The 21,190-nt window shown below is 46.8% G+C and overlaps 1 protein-coding gene across 1 annotated transcript; it reads left to right on the plus strand.

Annotated features, from left to right (window-relative positions):
* Positions 1-17,164: 17,164 nt before the first annotated feature.
* Positions 17,165-20,301, plus strand: LOC308676245 (protein FAM171A2-like; the record flags this gene model as incomplete). The annotated part of the gene is made up of 3 exons (XM_081342061.1): positions 17,165-17,514; positions 18,316-19,265; positions 19,697-20,301. The coding sequence occupies 3 exons, from the start codon at positions 17,165-17,167 to the stop codon at positions 20,299-20,301; spliced, it is 1,905 nt and encodes a 634-aa protein (XP_081198187.1).
* Between the last annotated feature and the right edge of the window lie 889 nt (positions 20,302-21,190).

Raw genomic sequence — 21,190 nt, forward strand, 5'->3', positions numbered from 1 at the left:
CTGAACATCCTTCACGCGACGCGGGGGTTGCCAACTCTGCAACGACTCAACTTTACTCGGTTCCATGGCGATGCCCTCAGGAGAAATGCGGTGACCCAGGAAATCGATGGTCACCTGGTAGAACTGGCACTTCTCCAACTTGGCAAACAGCCGATGTTTCCGGAGGCGCTGCAGGACCTGACGGAGATGCTGATAGTGCGCCTCACGCGACGGGGAGTAAATCAGGATGTCGTCCAGGTAAATTACGACAAACTGGTCCAACAGATCTCGAAAGATGTCGTTCATAAAATGCTGAAACACAGCGGGGGCGTTGGTCAGGCCAAACGGCATCACCGTGTACTCGAAATGTCCATAGCGAGTACCAAACGCCGTCTTCCACTCATCACCCGGCCGAACCCTGACGAGGTTGTAAGCTCCACGCAGGTCCAGTTTCGTGAAGATCTTAGCCTCCCGGAGTCGGTCCAAGAGCTCGGGGATGAGGGGCAGCGGGTAGCGGTTACGCACCGTGATGGCGTTGAGTTTCCGGTAGTCACAGCAAAGCCGTAACTCGCCCGACTTCTTTTTGACGAAGAGCACGGGCGCAGACACTGGCGAGGACGAGGGCCGGATGAAACCACGAGCCAAATTCTTTGTCAGGAAGTCCCGCAATGCAGCCAACTCGGGCTCCGACATGGAGTACAAACGCCCCACTGGGAGAGGCGCATCTGGGACTAGATCAATGGAACAGTCATAGGGCCTGTGCGGGGGTAATTGGTCCGCCTCTGACTCGCTGAACACATCAGCAAAGTCGGACAGTACGGGAGGCAAGGAAACCCCTGAGGAACCCTCCACCTGGCCGGCACAGATATGGCGGGTGTGGTCCACGCACTGCAAACTTGGGAAGGTGACCAAGTTCTGAGACCAATAGATCTGTGGATCATGCGCCCGGAGCCACGCCAGTCCCAAGACCACGGGGAAGTGCAGATCCGAAGTGATGTAGAACTGGATGGCCTCCACATGGGAACTGATGGCCATACACACTGGTTGCGTGGCGGCCGTAATAGGCCCGGACAGGAGCACTCGACCAGCAATAGTCTCCACTAGCATGGGCGGATCCACCGGACACTGGGGAACAGCCCATTTGGCCACGAAGGCCGAGTCCATGAAGTTAGTGGTAGCCCCAGAGTCAATTAAGGCATGGACCGGAATCCCCTCTGGCTTGCCAGGAAGGATCAGACGTGCCTCCAAAATCAAATGCCGTGGAGGTTCACAGGCACCGTCGGAATGGCGTCGCTCGGCGTGGTCGTGGTGGGTCGCCCGATCTATCACACCGTCTAGATCGGGCTCGGGCCGTTTCCCGACAGCAAAGCAGGGGACTTTCTCGGGGCCGGCTTGGTCACTGATGCCCGCTGACGCTTCTTCGGGCAAGAAGCAGCCAAATGTCCAGGGTCCCCACAGTAAAAACACAACCCCCCCGATCGTCGTCTGTCCATTTCCGTCACCGAGAGACGGGACCTGGCGGCACCCAGCTCCATTGGCTCCTCCCTCTGGACTGGGGGCTCACGCACAACAGGGGCGGCAGGGGTCTGTGGGGTGGCACGGCGACTCTTTCGCTGCTGCAGCCGGGCATCGATTCGCAGACAAAGATGGATCAGCCCATTCAGGTCTGAGGGAATGTCCACGCGGGCCAGCTCATCCAACATCTCTTCCGACAAGCCATCCTGGAAGGCATCCACGAGCGCAGCCTCATTCCAGGCGGAATCCTGGCTAAGCAGCCGGAAATCGCTGATGTAGGCCTGCAGGGGGCGCTGACCCTGCCTCAGAGCTTTCAGGCGTCGGGTGGCGGTCTGCGCCTTAATTGGGTCCTCGTACATGAGGCGCATATGGTCACAAAACCCCCCAAAGTTATCCAACAAAGGGCTAGGCTGTGCCAGCAGAGGCGTGCCCCAACGAGCTGCATCCCCCGACAGAAGGCTCAACACGAATCCCACCTTATCTCGGTCAGTGGGGAAATCAGCTGCTCTCACGCTGATAAAGAGCTGGCATTGTCCCAGGAAGGCAGGAAACAGTTCTGGATTGCCAGCAAATTTATCCGGCATTGCTATCTGACATTTCCTCCTGGGTGGGGGTGCAGCATGTACCTGAGCTTGCAGTTGAGCCACCTGAGCTGCCAGCAAAGTGAGTTGCTGGGTGAGCTGAGCATTCTCGGCAAGAAGCTGCTCCATCGTAGTAGTAAGGGGTGGGAGGCTGAAAGCAAACTGTTCTGAACCAGCCAACTACCGGCCTTGTAATAAGGCAAACCCCTGTTCAAGTAGTAGAGACTGGAGAGCGTCTGAGGCTGCAAAGCGTCTGCCAAGTTTAATTCACAAGCAAAACAACAGAACAAGAAACACAAGAACTTGAATCCTCAAGCGGAAGGGTTGCTTTCAGCAACCAGCCCCTCCCCAAACACTCCTTTTATTTAGAGTTCAGGGCGTGGTCTCCCTGTGCCTCCTCCCGAGGAGTTCCACAGCCTTTCTTTGTTTGTTCCTGCTCGACTGCCTCCTGCGTCGGGCGTCCTTGAACAGGGCCAGCTGTGGGTCATCATCCTCCGCACTATCGGGCTCACGCAGCTGAGAAGAGGGCCCCGGCTGGGAGCTCTGCCAAGCCTGCAAGCCATCATCAGCCGGTTCGTCTTCCACACCCTCCTCCTCCCCCTCATCTGAGTCATCCGATACATCCGAGCCGGCTGCCGGGCCCACAGGCTGGCCCTGAGTCACAACAGTAGCTTCTCTCTCTCTCTCTCTCTCTGAATTCACTGATCTCTACTATTACTGTTTTTGCTCTGCTGTTGGTTTACTACTGTTGTAACCTGAACTGTGTATTGACCTCTGGACCGGTAAGAAGACTTTGTAGTTTGGATTACTCCTTGGACTGTTGCTATTGTTTATGACTTGGACTGTTTATTTTTGATTGTGCATTATTGTTCTTACACCACCTCAAAAGTAAACTACTTTTTGTTTTTATAACTCAGTGTATTCTTGTGTGACTTTTACTGCTCTCAGTACCCTTCCTTGTCTGTGCAACTCTTTGGTAGCACAAGGAGACCTCTGCACAACGAATTCCTTAACACTGGTTATGGGCCCAGGCCTGTACTGAGAGTTAGTACACACAGTATTCCTAGCTGAGTTTGTGTTAGCTTTTTGGTGTAAAATGGCACAAGAACTGTTGTCAGGCATCTCCTGGATATCCCGGTTGGATGGGACAAACTATGTTTCCTGGTCCACGAAATGCTGCTTGCTTTTGTGCAAGGAAGAACTATGGACTGTTGTAAATAACCCACCAGATACTACTGCTTTGGATCCAGATGACGAAGAGGATGCAAAGAAGATAGACGACTTTAAACGTAGCAATGAGAAAGCTCTTTGCATTATTGGACTAACACTGAATGACCAGCAGCTTGTCCATATTCGTGGTGAGGAGTCTGCTGCTAGGTGCTGGGACATTTTGCGAAGGCTTTATGTTCGAGACAGTGTGGGTGCACATATACACCTTACACGTAAGCTGTTTAGGGCTCGTCTGCAGAAGAATGGAGATATGCTGACCCATTTAAATTACATGAAGGCAACTTTTCAAGAGCTTCATGAAAAGGAGCTGATTTTTTCAGAGTTGCATCAGGTCTACATTATTCTGTCATCTTTGGATGAGAGTTATGATGGGTATGTTTCTTCTTTGGAAGTCCTGACCAGAGAGGAACTGACATTGACTAACATTACTGGGAGACTGCTGGAAGAGTCCAGAAGGAGGCGTGACAGAAACCAGCTGAGAGAGACACAGCCACGAGAGGAGCAGCAATTTACCACTGTTTACAACGTCAAGAAATGTTATTCTTGTGGGGCTAAAGGGCATATAGCCAAATTCTGTAGAAAGGGTAGAAAACAGAATGTAAATAGCAGTGGGAAGGCTAAGAAGGGCATTGGTTTGGCTGTTTCTGGTGAACCAACATCCAGAAATAATGAATTGTGGGTTGTTGATAGTGGGGCTTCACAATGCATTACTAAAGTGAAAGAGAGGTTTATTAATATGAAAAACAGCAACCAATATGTTTCACTAGCCAACGGTTGGAAGATGAAGGCCTCTGGTGAAGGTAATTCCTATTGTCCATGCATTGATGAACAGTTACCTATGTTATATATACCTAAACTAAGATTCAACCTGTTATCTGTAAGGGAATTGGTTAAAGTTGGGTTTGTGGTAACATTCAGAGAGGAGCAATGCACTATTGAGAGGAATGGAACCTGTGTAACTGCTAATTTGAAAAATGGTTTATTCATTCTCACAAGTAACCAGGTTAGTACAGTTAAAGCTAACTCAATATGTGAGAATAAGAAGCCACATGATGAATGTATACATTTATTGCATAGACGGCTAGGGCATGTAAACTTTAACTCACTACGTAAAACAGTTGAGTTAGTAGAAGGAATTAAACTGAAGCCATGTAGTAAGTATTTGAATTGCAATACCTGTAATCAGGAAAAGAGTAAGGCAATGCCTGCAAACAGGTTAAACAGTTTCAAAACAACTGTTCCTTTGGAAGTTGTGTTTGCTGATTTAATTGGACCCATGAAACCAAGTTTAGGAGGGTCATGTTATGTTTTAAGTATATTGGACCACTACTCTCGATATGGATTTTGTTATCTGCTTAAGTCAAAGGCAGACACTTTCCAACAATTTGCAAACTGGCTGAAGTTTGTGGAGAGAAAAACAAACAGAAAGGTTCAGTGCATAATTACTGATAATGGCACTGAATTTACAAACAAGCATTTTGTTGATATGCTACAATCAGCTGGCATTAAGCATAAACGTTCAGCCCCTTATAGGCCTCAACATAATGCATTTGTTGAGAGACGTGGGCAAATGTTACAAGCCATGATGAGAACCATGTTAAGAGATTCAGGCTTAACAGATAGACTGTGGGGGGAGGCAGCAAAATGTGCAAACCATGTTCTGAATATAGTTGTTAATACTTCTACTGGTAAAATACCATATACTATATGGCATGGTAGAAGACCAAACCTTGATTACCTGCACACGTTTGGCACCCCAGCTTGGGTCCACATTCCTGCACAACTCAGGAGTAAAGGCCAACATAGGGCTAGGCAATTATACTTCGTAGGTTACGAAGCTAACCACAGATCCTATCGTTTCTGGGAACAGGGCACAACTAATGTATATAACAGTGCGAGTGCAAAATTCCTTGAGCATGTTGGTTGGGATAGGTTAGAGCAAGTAATTGTTAATACTGATCCTCTAGTGTTTGAGGACTCCTCTGATAATGTAACTAGTAATGATAATACATCTCCTGTAAATATAAAAGATGAAGAGGAGATAGGGGAGATAAAAGAGGAATCAGAGGAAAGAAAAGAGTCAGAAACTCAAAACCCTGTAATTCCTTGGCGTTCAACGCGCATCAGACATCCACCTGATCGCTATGAAGCAAGTGTAATATGTCAAGTTAGTTCAGTACCTTCTAACTATGATGAGATCAGGATGTATCCTGAAAAGGAACAGGCATCATGGAAAACTGCAATGAACAGGGAGTTGAAGTCTTTGCAGGATCTTAAGGTCTATGAGAAAGCTAAACTGCCACCTGGTGAGCAAGCTATAGGTTGTAAATGGATATATAAAATAAAGAAGGGTGTAGATGGGACTGTAACCCATAAGGCACGTTTGGTTGCACAAGGTTTTGCCCAAACTACTGAGGATTATGATGAGGTGTTTGCACCCAGTCTGAGGGCAACTACTTTAAGAGCAGCTTTAGTATGGGCGGCTAAAAACCAATATATGGTTACCCATGTAGATGTTGAAACTGCATATCTACATGCTCCATTGCAACATACTATTTATTTAAGAATACCACCAGGATTGACCAGTGATAGAAACCATGATTGTTGGGAATTAAAGAAAAGCCTCTATGGATTGAAACAATCAGGCTATGAGTGGAATACATGTATAGTTAATGAGTTAAGTGCATTAGGTTTTGTAGCCAGTAATGCTGATCCTTGTTTGTTTAGAAGAGAACACAACGGAGCATTATCGTTTCTTTTATTATTCACAGATGATATTGCAATAATAACAAAAACTGAGTTAGAAGCACAAACTATCATTTCAAGATTGCAAAATAAATTCACAATTAGGAATCTTGGGAAAATAAGCCACTATTTGGGGTTAGATATTGTGAAAACGAATAGGGGTTTTAAGGTGTCGCAAGCCAGTAAAATATCTCAGTTATTAAAGAGATACAATATGGAAATGTGTAAACCAGCAAAAACTCCGATGGCTATGGATTTTAAGGACACTAATGTTGAGAGTCCTGTATTTGATAAGACTATGTACCAATCTTTGATAGGAAGCCTTATGTATCTGAGTAATTGGACTAGACCTGATATTTCTTACTGTGTAAACCAATTAGCTAGGTACAACAATAATCCAACTGTTAGACACTGGCAATCAGCTAAACGAGTATTAAGGTATTTGAAGCAAACTATTCACTACTCGTTATATTTAGAGCCAAATCGTGAGTTAATCCTTACTGCATATGCAGATGCGAGTTTTGCCTCTGATACAAACACTCGTAAATCTACTTCAGGGTTGGCTATAATGTTGGGTGATTCTTTAATTGGATGGAAGTCCATTAGACAAAAACACATAAGCTTATCTACAATGGAGGCTGAATTTTCATGTCTATCAGTGTTATGTACAGAACTGCTAGTGTACAAACAATTATTGTTAGATATGGGTTTAAATGTAAATGATCCATTCATTGTATATGAGGACAATCAAGCTGCGATAAAGATGGCTAATAATGCTGCAGTAAGAACAAGATCTAAACATACTGATCTTCGTTATTTAAATGTCAGACAATGTGTCAAGGATAAATTAATACAGCTAGAGTATTGTTCATCTGATGTAAATATTGCAGATCATTTTACGAAGGTACAAAGTGCTGTGAAACACAGTGCTAATTGTGAAAGAATGTGCATAAGATTGTAAGAGTTATATATTATTCTACCCAAAGGGGAGAATGTTAGGCATATGGTGTTAGCCTACAATGTTGGGTTGAAAATATATTAACCATGATGTTATGTCTTTAAGAAGTTAATTGGCCAATGGGTGTGTAAGTGTTCTCATGGCCATAAGAGGAAAGCTAGGAACGTAGCTTCTCTCTCTCTCTCTCTCTGAATTCACTGATCTCTACTATTACTGTTTTTGCTCTGCTGTTGGTTTACTACTGTTGTAACCTGAACTGTGTATTGACCTCTGGACCGGTAAGAAGACTTTGTAGTTTGGATTACTCCTTGGACTGTTGCTATTGTTTATGACTTGGACTGTTTATTTTTGATTGTGCATTATTGTTCTTACACCACCTCAAAAGTAAACTACTTTTTGTTTTTATAACTCAGTGTATTCTTGTGTGACTTTTACTGCTCTCAGTACCCTTCCTTGTCTGTGCAACTCTTTGGTAGCACAAGGAGACCTCTGCACAACAAATTCCTTAACACTCTCTGCAGTCATGTTACCTTCCCACTTTGGATCTGCATCAGGGGTTTCATTCTGTTCATTCTTTTGTGGAAACTTTTTCTTATATTGTTCCTTATTTTATTTATTTATTATTCATTAGTTGAATTTATATACCGCCCTATTCCTGAAGGACTCAGGGCGTTTCACAGGGCAGTTAAAACAGTACAAAAAGAGAATAAAATGGAATTAAATTAGTACAAGCCCACAATTCATAATAACAATAAAATTAAAATTTTAAAATTAATTTAATATAATTTAATTAAAATACTTTAAAATTTAAAATCCCTCGGTCCAGGCCAGACAGTTCGAACAACCAGGTTTTTAAGTCCTGGCGAAACGAGCAAAGGTCGGGGGCAGTCCGAAGCTCCATCGGTGGTTCGTTCCAAAGGGCAGGCGCACTCACAGAGAACGCCCTCCCGCTGGGAATCACCCGCCGGCAATCTCTAACCGGAGGAACCCTAAGGAGGCCCTCCCTGTGGGCGCGCACAGGACGATGGGAAGCTGATGCTGGTAGCAGGTGCTCCCTAAGGTAATCCGGACCCATGCCATTTATAGGTCATCACCAGCACCTTGAATCTCACCCGGAGGGCAACTGGAAGCCAATGCAGCTCGCAGAGAAGAGGTGTTACATGAGAGTATCGGGACACTCCCATTACCACTCGCACGGCTGCATTCTGCACCAGCTGAAGCCTCCGAGTGGTCCTCAAGGGCTGCCCCATGTAGAGAGCATTGCAGTAGTCTAACCAGGAGGTCACGAGCACATGTGTGACTGTACGTAGGGCATCCCGGTCCAGATAGGGCCGCAAAAGCCCCCCTGGTCACGGCTCCTATATGATCTTCCAAACTGAGCCGTGAATCCAGGAGGACGCCCAAGTTGCGAGCCCTATCAATGGGGGGTAACACCTCACCCCCCATCATTAAAGATGGAGAAGAGTGATTCACTCGAGATGCCGATACGCACAGCCACTCAGTCTTGGCAGGATTGAGTCGGAGCCTGTTTCTCCCCATCTAAACCCGAACCGCCTCCAGGCAATGGGACATCACGTCGAGGGCATCACTGAGTTGGTTCGGGGTGGAAAGAAAAAGTTGGGTATCATCAGCGTACTGATGATACCCCACCCCGAAACCACGAATGATCTCACCCAGCGGCTTCATATAGATGTTGAACAGGAGGGGAGAGAGGACCGACCCCTGAGGAACTCCACAAACAAGAGGCCTCGGGGTGGACCTCTGCCCTCCCGTCAACACCGACTGCGAATGGCCCAGGAGGTAGGAGGAGAACCACCGTAAAACAGTGCCTCCCACTCCCAACCCCCTGAGATGTCGCAGCAGGATACCATGGTCGATGGTATCAAAAGCCGCTGAGAGATCTAAAAGGACTAGGACAGAGGAACAACCCCTGTCCCGAGCCCGCCAGAGATCATTCATCAGCGCGACCAATGCCGTCTCCGTGCTGTACCCGGGCCTGAAACCCGATTGGTACGGGTCCAGATAATCAGTTTCCTCCAGGAACAGAGGAAGCTGATGCGCTACCACACTCTCAACAACCTTCACCAAAAAGCGGAGGTTGGAGACCAGACGATAGTTATTCAAAATGGCTGTGTCCAAGGCAGGCTTCTTGAGAAGGGGTCTCACCACCGCCTCCTTCAAGGCGGCAGGAAAGACACCCTCACTCAAAGAGGCAGATATCACTGCCTGGAACCAACCTCGTGTCTCCTCCCGAGCTGAATAAACCAGCCAGGAGGGGCACGGGTCCAATAAACAGGTGGTAGAGCTCAGCCTCCCCATAATCCTGTCCACCTCCTCGGGAGTCACAGGATCAAACTCAGTCCAGATAATACTACTCTCAAGACTGCTCGATTCCTCCCCGTCAGACTCTGCCCAGTCAGAGTCCAAACTGGTCCGAATCTGAGCAATTTTGTCCGCCAGATGCTGGCTAAACTCCTCGGCCCGCCCCTGTAAGGGCTCCTCCCTCACATCCTGATTAAGGAGGTAACGAGTTACCCTAAACAGGGTGGCCGGGCGATTATCTGCGGACGCGATGAGGGCCGCAAAGTAATTAGACTTCGCCGTCCTCATCGCCACGAGATAAGACCTAATAAAAGATCTTAGTCGTAATCGGTCAGATTCAGATCGGCTGGATCTCCAACAGCTCTCCAGACTCCGTCTCCGACGCTTCATCTCCCGTAGCTCCACAGAAAACCATGGAGCCCATCAAGATCTGCGCCGGGTCAGGGGTCGCAAGGGTACAACACGGTCAAGTGCCTCGGTGGCGGCCCTCTCCCAAGCCTCCACCAAGGCATCGGCCAGGCTGTGAGTGAGGGAGATAGGTATAGACCCAAGTGCCGTCTGGAACCATTCTGGATCCATCAGGCGCCTGGGGCGGAACCACCTGGTCGGCTCCGCAGCCCAGCAGCGAGGGGTAGCGTATTGGAAGACCAGCCGTAGGAGGTGATGATCGGACCATGACAGGGGGAAAATATTTGGCAAGCCCCCTCCCAGATCATCAAACCACTGCCCAGATAGGAAAACCAGGTTGAGAGTGTGACCCCCTCCATGGGTCGGACCCTGAATTATCTGGGTCAGGTCCATGGCCGTCATGGAGGCCATGAACTCTCGAGCTAACTCTGATGAACCCGCCCAGGGATGGGAGGTTGAAATCACCCAGAACCATAAGTCTGGGGAATTCAACCACCAGCCCTAAAAGGGTGTCGAGAAGCCCGGGCAGGGCCATTGCAACACAGCTGGGTGCCAGGTATGTCAGCAACAAGCCCAACTGAGCCCCAGAGCCACACCTCAGGAGGAGCGACTCACTCCCACCAATCTGTACGACAGTGGTCTCCCGTGGATATAAGGTCTCCCGTATAACCACCGCCACACCCCCGCCCCTACCCTGAGCCCGCGGCCGGTGTAGCACACAGAAACCTGGAGGACAAAGCTCAGTCAGAGGGACACCTCCCTCTGGGCCCAACCAGGTTTCCATAATGCATGCCAGATCCGCGCGTTCCTCCTCGATCAAATCTCGGACGAGGGGAGCTTTGTTCACCACGGATCTGGCATTGAAATACACCAGTCTAAGCTCAGGGACCCAATCTCCCTCACCCCCGGATAAACGGGTATCAACTGGAGGGTCGGAGCACGCTACCGCTTGGAGACAGCGGGGGCGTGATCCCAGATGTTGGTATGGCCCTCCGTGCAGCTGCCTACTACCATTCCCAATCATCGTGGGGATAGAAAACCCCACCCCACAGCCGGAAGAACCAGAGGTCCCCAGCCCCAAGCCCGTCTCGCCGGGAACCGTCTCCGGCCTGGACTGACAGCCAGTTGATAAAATACCCTTATCCCTCCCACCACTATCATTCGCCCCACTCCCTAACCCCCTAAAACAACTGGCTAAAAACATAGCTGCTCTCCTAATCATCCCATTCTCTTCTGGTGTAAATAACATATTAAATATAGATTGCATTTCTCTCCATGAATATTCCATAGGTCCTAACAACATTTCAACCTGTTTTCTTACTTCTATTGGGTTTTCTACTAATTTAGGCAGTTCCTTCTTGAACTGTCTGATTTCAAAGGCCGTTAGAGGGGTCTCCACATAACCCAGATTGCCTTCTCCTATAGGCACCTGTCTAAAAGGTGCTATAAAGACTTGTCCCATTTTCTGCTGTCTTGTGACTATAGGGGAAAAGGCTTCTGCCATGCTCTTTTTCATCTTCTCCTCTAGTTCCTGATTATTTTTGACTAATTCTTGGTTTCCTTTGGTAGGTCCTCTGGTGCAGATGGCTTAACTTTGGACCCTAAAGGTACAATGTCATCTTTCTCCTCTTGTGGGCCAGAATATGGAGGAAGATTATCCAAGGTGTAATGTATTGGCCTCAACTGTTGATATCACTTGCTTAATGTGTGACCTTAATTCAGACATGTCAAACACAAGGCCCGGGGGCCAGATCCGGCCCGTGAAGTGGTTTCATGCGGCCCGTGAAGCCATCCTGGAAACAGTGAGGGAATGGCCCCCACTGCCTTGGCCCTGGCCCAGAGACCCTCCTTCTGCCAGAGACCCTCAGATCTGTCCCACTCCTGCCCAGGCCCCCATAGGCACCCTTGATGCGAACGATGTAGAGCTGGCCATGCCCACCCAGTAAGCCATATTCACTCTAGCCACGCCCACCCAGTAGGCCACGCCCACCCAGGCCATACCCACCCGGCCCCCTGAGGGCAACCGCAATGCTGATGCGGCCCTCAATGAAATTGAGTTTGACACCCCTGCCTTAATTGGTGTATTTAAGTGTAGGATTGCTTAACGGTTTCTGTTACTGCAACCCAAACTGTCTGTCTCCAAGCTGATAATTATGTTTGGGGCGGGAAACTGTTACTTTAAACCTATTGGTTGCCACTAGGGCTGCTTCTGTTGTGAGTTAGTAAACATGCTTGCTGTTTCAACACTCTGCCTCGTCAATGCCTAACCAAACTAAGAACATAACACAAGGGCTCCCATTTGGACATCTGCATCAGATTACCTTGTGGTCCCACCCAAGCAGCTGCATAATGTGACTCCTCTGTTCCTGCCTTAGTCTCATTTATATAAATATTTAAGTCTTGTATTATAGCCAAATCATTGGTACCGAAGGGAGGCCATATAAAGCCTCTGAATTTATACATAGGCCATATATATACACTATAATGTATTACCCTTCTTCTGTCTAAATGCCTTGTTTGAAGCATTAATTTCCAGTTTTTCAACATTCTCCCTAAAGGGGTACATTCTGGAATGTGAATATTTTTCTTTGCTTCCTTATTAGCTGGCAGACTGGCCGGGGAGGCGTCCCTCCTTTTTGAACTCTTATCGCCCATTAATACCTCTCTGATATATAGATACCCCTCTGGTATCTTACCTGTCAGGCAGAGTTGAAGTCCTTCCCTGACCCAGCTGGCCTTTCCCTTAGGTTGTCACTGGGTCCTGGCTTTCCGTCTCAGGATCTCCAATTCCTCTTTGTTCCAGCAGGGGTGATCTGACCTTTAGGGCTGGGGAAAAAAACTTACCCAGGTGCAGACTCCCCTCTTCAGATATCCCCAGCTGCCAATGATGGAATGGATGCAAATCCCAGAGGAGCCCCCAAGGCGGTTATGTGCTCCTGGCTACTTTCCTTCGTGACCAGAGGCAATCTCACCTGACCAATAACCAGCCAAGACACAGTGAATCCTTTTTGTTTTGTTTATTGCAATAAGCAGAAGAGAAGCTTTAAAAGCTTGGTTCTCTTCAAAGTTCTAAATCTAACCCCCAAAATGGGCTTCTTTATACAACCCTTGCCCCGGCTGCACATCCCTCCTCCTTTCCCATTGGCTGAGGTACTATGAGGTTACACTCTTTCTGTCTGCTTCTTACACATTTCCTGCTAATATAATAAATCATATTCACATATACAATAATAATGACAAAAATTAGACATTTAAATGGTTATTTTGAACTCTGTGGATATTTATGTCCCCCTTTAAGAACAATAGGTTATTTCCTGTTTTTCAATTCAGTATGCCTTTCCTCTTACCTTATTCAGCTCGTTTCCCTGTTTTTCAATTCAGCATGCCTTTCCTGGCTAGCCATTTCCTCTTATAGCTTTTTTTATAGTTTGTCTTCTTCCTTTTCCCACTCTAAGACTCAGCTAATTTTTGCCTACGTGTTTATCTTACTTCCTCCTTTTATGTTATCTTTTCCTAATTTCCATCAATTGTACTTGTTTTTCTATTCAGTTAGTTTCCATTGTATTGTAGGTTTAACTGTCTATGAAGATTCATCGTATTGATACATATTTATCAAAAAGAAAAGAGAGAGAGAGAGAAGGCACCGTCTGTACCAAACTAAAGTTGTTGTTTCACTCTCCCATAACAGCAAACTCAAAGCCTCATTTAAACAATCCTTTGTTTTAAAGGCAAAAAAAAAGAGAGAGAGAATCAATCAGCCATATAGAGTCCTCCAAAGGTTTATATCCTTAAGTTTCAAAAATAGTTTCCACAATGATTTCCAGCTTCTTTAGTTTGGCTCGGAAAATCCGACTCCCCCCTCCACACCATTTTTAAAGTTACAGAGCTTCAGAAATGATGATAGTTCATTTGGGTTAAGTCACAGGAGGAGCAAATTGGGCCTTTTCTAGAATCATAAGCTTTTCTAGAATCATAAGTTTCAATCATGAGTTGAAACCTTATCCATTTCTCAATGAGTCCTGATACAGACAGGAGCCAATACAGGTGAAACTCGAAAAATTAGAATATCGTGCAAAAGTTCATTTATTTCAGTAACACAACTTAAAAGGGGAAACTAATATATGAGATAGACTCATTACATGCAAAGCAAGAAAGTTCAAGCTGTGATTTGTCATAATTGTGATGATTATGGCATACAGCTCATGAAAACCCCAAATCCACAATCTCAGAAAATTAGAATATTACATGCAAGCAATAAAACAAGGAGTGTACATAGAACAATATCGGACCTCTGAAAAGTATAAGCATGCATATGTACTCAGTACTTGGTTTGGGCCCCTTTTGCAGCAATTACTGCCTCAATGCGGCGTGGCATGGAAGCTGTCAGCCTGTGGCACTGCTGAGGTGTTATGGAAGACCAGGATGCTTCAATAGCGGCCTTCAGCTCTTCTGCATTGTTCGGTCTCATGTCTCTCATCTTTCTCTTGGCAATGCCCCATAGATTCTCTATGGGGTTCAGGTCAGGCGAGTTTGCTGGCCAATCAAGCACAGTAATTCCATGCTCATTGAACCAGGTTTTGGTGCTTTTGGCAGTGTGGGCAGATGCCAAGTCCTGCTGGAAAATGAAGTCAGCATCTCCATAAAGCTCGTCTGCGGAAGGAAGCATGAAGTGCTCCAAAATCTCCTGGTAGACGGCTGCGTTGACCCTGGACTTAATGAAGCACAGTGGACCAACACCAGCAGATGACATTGCTCCCCAAATCAACACAGACTGTGGAAACTTCACACTGGACTTCAAGCATCTTGCAGTGTGTGCCTCTCCATTCTTCCTCCAGACTCTGGGTCCTTGGTTTCCAAACGAGATGCAAAAGTTGCTCTCATCAGAAAAGAGGACTTTGGACCACTGAGCAACAGACCAGGTCTGTTTTTCTTTAGCCCAGGTAAGACGCTTCTGACGTTGTTTGTTGTTCAGGAGCGGCTTGACAAGAGGAATACGACATTTGAAGCCCATGTCCAGGATCCGTCTGTGTGTGGTGGCTCTTGATGCACTGACTCCAGCCTCAGTTCACTCCTTGTGAAAGTCCCCAACACTTTTGAATGGCCTTTTCCTGACAATCCTCTCCAGGCTGCGGTCATCCCTGCTGCCTGTGCACCTTTTTCTTCCACACTTTCCCCTTCCACATAACTTTCTATTAATGTGCTTTGATACAGCACTTTGGGAACATCCAACTTCTTTTGCAATTACCTTTTGAGGCTTTCCCTCCTTATGGAGGGTGTCAATGATGGTTTTCTGCACAACTGTCAGGTCAGCAGTCTTCCCCATGATTGTGATTCCTACTGAACCAGACTGAGAGACCATTTAAAGGCTCAGGAAGCCTTTGCAGGTGTTATGGCTTAATTAGTTGATTAGAGTGGGACACTTTGAGCCTAGAATATTGCACCTTTTCACAATATTCTAATTTTCTGAGATGGTGGATTTGGGGTTTTCATGAGCTGTAAGCCATAATCATCACAATTATTACAAATCACGGCTTGAACTATCTTGCTTTGCATGTAATGAGTCTATCTCATATATTAGTTTCCCCTTTTAAGTTGCATTACTGAAATAAATGAACTTTTGCACGATATTCTAATTTTCGAGTTTCACCTGTAGACAGTTTGGATGCATGAGAGAGACCTCAGTTAAATTCTACTTGTGTTCAAAACTTAGAAGAAAGATCCCTAGTTACTTGATTATCATTACTTCCAAATAAGAAACAGTAATTATTTTTCCTGGCCAATTAACATTTTTGTGCAATGTGCACAAGGTACTACTTTAGGAGCAAAAACATAGTCTTCACTTACAATAATTAAATGGATTCCACTTGGAAGTTAGGGTCATAGTTTGCTTGGATCCTAGAATTGACAGTTGCTTATCTTTAAAAGATATTCTACTATACTGTACTGCATTAATACTTTTATTTATGCCTATCTGCCTGCCTTCTGGTTTGGGTATTGTGTACTCTGAGGGGAACAATTCATCAGATGGAAATGATCTTTCCTATTGTGATGGTATGTGAAAAAGACCTTGAGAAATGGGTTGATGAGATGCTGCCTAGGCAACGGTCGGACAAGAGAGGGCATAGCCCACAGTTGCATAATAGGTAGAGAAAGAGGATCAGAAGGGACCATTTCTAACTTCTCCAGCAAGTTTCCATGGGAATTTAAGAGCATTGGCTGAGCCACCATCTGTTGTGCTAGCACAGGTTGAGACAAATTCTGCCCCAGCTGTTAGTTATATCATGGCATTCTACAAATTGGTCATCTATGCATCCACTTGCTGCTGATGTTACAACAACACAGCAGCCAGATGCTCAGCAAACAGTAGATTTCCTTGAGGATTGGAGGCCATTTCTGAAATTCCTCTTTGGTAGCGAGTAGCAGACTTGCAAAGTGGTCAGCCTTCCCAGGTAAACCAGACAAGAAACATGACTAGATGAGCTAATTCTGCTTTATTGTAAGGCTACATTACAGGTAGTCCTCAACTTACAAACATTATTGGGACCAGAATTTATGTCACTAAATGATGCGGTTGTAAAGTGAGACATCATGTGACTGCAATGCTTAGTGATAGCATTCATTGTAGTCCCAGTTGTAGTCATAACTCCAGACACGTGGGTTAAGTGGTGTTGTGATTCAGGGTCAGCCTGTGGGTTCGGCAGTTGGGTCGGACAACTCAGAGGAGGAGGAGGGGGGTGTTGAAGAGCTTGCGGATGATGGCTTTGAGGCTCCGCAGAGCCCTCAGCCAGGCCCCTCCCACCTGGTGGAGACCCAGCTGTGTGAGCCTGACAGCATGGATGAAGATGACCCACAGCTGGCCCTGTTCAAGGACGCCCGACGCAGGAGGCAGTCAATCAGGAGTAAACAGAGGAAGGCAATGGGGCACCTCAGAAGGAGGCAGAGAGAGGCCACGCCCTGAGCTGTATTTAAGGGGAATGTGTGGGAGGGCTGGTTTGCTGAAGGCAACCGCTTGGATAGTTCCTGTTTCATAGCTCCTGTTTCATGGTTGGTGTCTGTTTTATGTTAATAAATTTGGCAGGCTTTATTCCAGCCTCTTGCCGTTTGTAAAGGGGTTGTCCCTGCCTTTTCTGCAGGGCCGGTAGCAGGCTGGTACAGAACAAGTGGGTAGCAGAGGGAGTCCCAGGTAAGGAGTGCAGGGGTGCTGCAGGGCGGGTGGGAAGACCCAGCACAGGCCATGCATGGGTTGGGGGAATGTTGCCATGCAGCACAATCACAGGGAGGCCAGAGAAAGAATACTGTATGCTGTGGCTTAGGGGCTTCTTGGTGCTGTAAGAAGCCCCTGAGCCACAGCAAAGCCGCAGCTGCCCCTGGAAGCCTCAGTTGCCCATGCCTGGCCCAGCATCATGGCACAAAGCTGCTACACCCCATGAAGCACCAAACACTTGGGAAGCCCCAACAACATGGCAAAAAGATGTATCACCCCAGGAAGTGCCAAATGCCCAGGAAACCCCAAGGGCACAGCACAAAGCAGCTGCCCCAGGAAGCCTCAGCAACCCCAGCCCAGCCATCCCTGCTGCGCTTCACTCCACCACCCCAGCTGACCTTTGCTATCTTCTTCATTCTGCTGCTAAGTTGCCCCAGCCTGGCCCTTGGGAGGCAGCTTCTGGCAGTGCCAGGCCTTCTTCCCAAAGCCACTTGCACTGTTCTCCAAATAGCACAGACTTGTATAAATTGCATGCAGCCTTCTCGCAAGGCTTTGGAAAGCTTCAAAACTTTGTGAGAAGGCCATATGTGATTTGGATAAGGCCACAAATGGCCTCTGAAAGGCCTGGTGTGGCTAGCAGTTGACTCCCAAAGGGCCAGGCCAGGCATGCTTGTTCAGTAGTGGGAGCAAGACAATGGCAAAGGTCAGAACACGGAGCCAGAAGGGCATAGAGTGGGTGGGTGGGGGAGATGGATGGCAGGAATTGATGTGCCCCTGCAGTTGTAAGTGTGATTGGGCTACCAAGTGCCCGAATTTTGATCACATGACCACAGGGCTGCTGCAATGGTCATAACTTTGGGGACCAGTTGTAAGTCTGTTTTTTCAGCACCATTGTAACTTTGAATGGTCACTGAATGAATGGTCATACGTCAAAGACTACTTGTAACTGAATCTTCCAAGTCTGAAAGTACAAATCTTCCACCATCTCATTTATAGCCTAAGAGGTTAGGGAGGGTCTCTTATGAGCCTCTTTCTTCACCCATTATGCAGCTGTAGGCTATGCCCTCTCTTATCTGAGCCTTCCCTAGGCAGCATCTCTTCACTTTGTTTCTCAAGGTCTTTCTGACATACCATAACAACCATCTTCTTAAGTGAGACCTTTCAGCATGAATACCTCTGAACATCTTTTGTGTGCAGAGGTATTCCAGCTGAAGTTAATAAAATGGGAATTTTCAAGTATCATAGTTCTGTAGTGCACCTTCTGAACACCTTTTGTGTGCAGAGGATGCAATATGTCAGAACTTGAATTATGATACTTTTTCATCCATACAGATCTTTGTGCCCATTTTCTTTCTTTATCACTTCCTCTCTAGGAGACTGTGTCTGAAGCCACGTCAACAACATAGAAAGCATCAGTCTTCTGGGGCTCTGGACGCATCCAAGAAAGATCAGACTACATCAGTGCCCCAGATTAATCTTATATGCACTAGCCATATGGAAACAGCTTCATCTAGTGGAGACATAGAAGTGCATACATCCATCCTCAAATCAGCCTTCTCCTCCTCCAGGGAGTTTGAGAGTTCCTGTGAGAAATTCTTCAAGCAAGTGCCAAACCAGAAGATTCATCATGCTAGCAAAGCCTCCACAGCAGACACACTGAGCCAGCAAGGTGGTGCCAAGGATGACTATCCTCAAGTAGTGGAAGGTTGTTCATTGAAGGCAGCCAAGTCCATGGATGCCCCTGGCACACTGGAACATAATTCCCTGGCACTCTTGAAAGATTACAAGCCTAACTATTCACATCAGTGGGTGAAAGACAAGAGCAAAGAGTCACAGTGCAAACAAGCACACAATGATAGCAAGCCTTATTTACAGGAGCTTCCATCACCACCACCTCTTCCAGCTCATTTTGACCTTTATATGGCCCATAAAGGGGATGCCAAACCTCCTGACTTCATGATGTCGCAGTCTGTAGACCATCTGGCCCGTCCCACCTCCCTAAGTCAACCTGGGCAGCTAATATTCTGTGGTTCTATTGACCATATTAAGGATGCAATGTACCGAAATGTCATTCCAACCTTCATAATTCCTGCCCACTATATGTGCCTGGCTCCAACAGAGCAGACTACTGGGGGCTCTGAAAATCAACCAGATATGGACCCAACTGCCATGGGACTCCCTCACCAGTTTGGTACCCAGGAACAACAGAGGCAGCAGCAGCTCCTCAAACAGCAGCTGAAACATTCACAGTTCCAACTATGGCAACATGAAGTGGAAGACCCAGAGGGGAAGGGTTGGGGACCACACACACAATCTGTCAGTGGTTCTGTGAGATGATCTCACGAGGACGATGGATCGTTAAGGTGCTTCCAAGTAAAAGCATCACGCAGAGATGCAATCATATTAGCTTTATTCAATGATAGATCAAAGAGAAAGAAATACTTGGCATGAAAGCATTCATGCCTGCATGTGAGAGAGAAACAAAATAAAAGAAAACAAGCTAGCATTACATAACTAAAACAGAAGAAGAACTAGAAGCTAGGAGTAGAATCTTAAGAGAGACTAGAACTAGAACAAAGAGCAGCCCCTCGTGCAGAGGTATTTATGGGGGGTCTTGGTCCCTCCCTGACCATAAAACACTCTGCCAATGGGGTCTGAGACCCTTGGCTCATCAGTGGAAGCAAAGAAGCCTCTTTGCTCCCATCTGATGACCTTTTTGGGGAACTGCCATGGCTGGCACAAAACATCTAACAGGTTCAGTCACCATACCAGTGTTGTTGAATGAAACCACTATGGCCCAACTGAATGGGGAGCTACAGGAACTGAGTGAGAAGAAGTTGCTGGAACTAGGTGTGAAGCCACATCCACAAGCCTGGTTTGTATCTCTGGATGGGCGTTCCTCTCAAGTCCGTCATTCTTACATTGATCTCCAGAGTACTGAGAGGAATCACAGAAATGATGCCAGTTTGGACTCAGGTTTGGATGTCAATGGAGTCAAGCCCACCAAGTGCCTGAAGGAGGAGTGCATGGCTCCAGCCATGGGTCCAACATACTCTAAGCTGGTCTTTGCTGATGCTGACACAGAGCAGAGCAGCAGTGAGAACCACACCGCCATTTGTTCTCCTGAGGACAATTCACTGACCCCTCTGCTGGACCAGCATGCTGCTACAATTCCTCATCATGGGCGCAGCCATGGCAACATCTCTTACAGCAGCAACATTGAACTGCGCCGTGAGTCAATGACCAGCCCAGAGGATGACAGCAATGAACCTTCTGAAGGAACTGATGACCAGGGAGACAAGAAGAGTCCATGGCAGAAACGTGAGGAACGGCCTCTCATGGTGTTCAATGTAAAGTAGCCAGGAGGAGGAAGACAGCTCACCCTCATTGCACATTTTGGGTGGGGGAGGATGAGGCACCAGAACCATGGAGATCAGCATTTGCCTTTGAGTTTGGCCTGGCTTCTTCTTTCTTCTCCATCTCATCAAGTGCTCGGCTGAACTGAAGCCCTAATTTTTTGACAGAAGAGATGAATGAACACAGCAAGAAACAGTGCAGCCAAGCTGCATTAATGTTTTTTCCCAAGCCACTCAAGATGCTGTCTTGCTCAAGGCAGGTTAAGAAGTGTCAAAGCAAACTACCTAAGAAAATTTGGCAGCTTTCTGTTTCAACCAACCACTGTGAACCAAGCAACTTGGGGCACAGGAATTACAAAAGATGTAATGACAGCAAAGGAAGTTTCATTGTTCTGTAACTCTTGTCAATCTGTGGAGAGGATAAAGCTTGTCCTATGTGGTTCCAGTTCCTAGAATCCCTTGTTCTCCATCCAGTTTGGTATAATCAGAACTTGTGCTGGCCCCTTGCCCTGACATTTTGGGAACAGAGGTGCATGACTCAACACTACAATCCTCTTGTCCTCAGGGCTTTGTACAGTTCTTTTTTTTTAATTAAGTCCTATGGATTTTCCAAGATGGAAGCTTGGAAGGGTGGGTGCCAAGGTCTCTAGAATGATGCCCATCTATGCCTGTCATCCTTCCATGATCCAACAAGTTGGATTACAGTACAGGCCCCAGACAAGGTGGGTTTGGGGAATTTGGGGCATTAGTGTGGGTAATATACATATGTGTGTGCATGCGTGTACGTCAGTGAAGGGTGGAGGTCTGAGCCATGTGTGTGGATAAATGTGTCAGTTGTGTCTGGCCTTGCTGCCAAATGAACTCCTTAATGGAATCATCGCTGTGCTCTCTT

Source organism: Vipera berus (genome assembly GCF_964194415.1).
Source record: "Vipera berus genome assembly, chromosome: W".
In the NCBI taxonomy this organism is placed as follows: Eukaryota; Metazoa; Chordata; class Lepidosauria; order Squamata; family Viperidae; genus Vipera; species Vipera berus.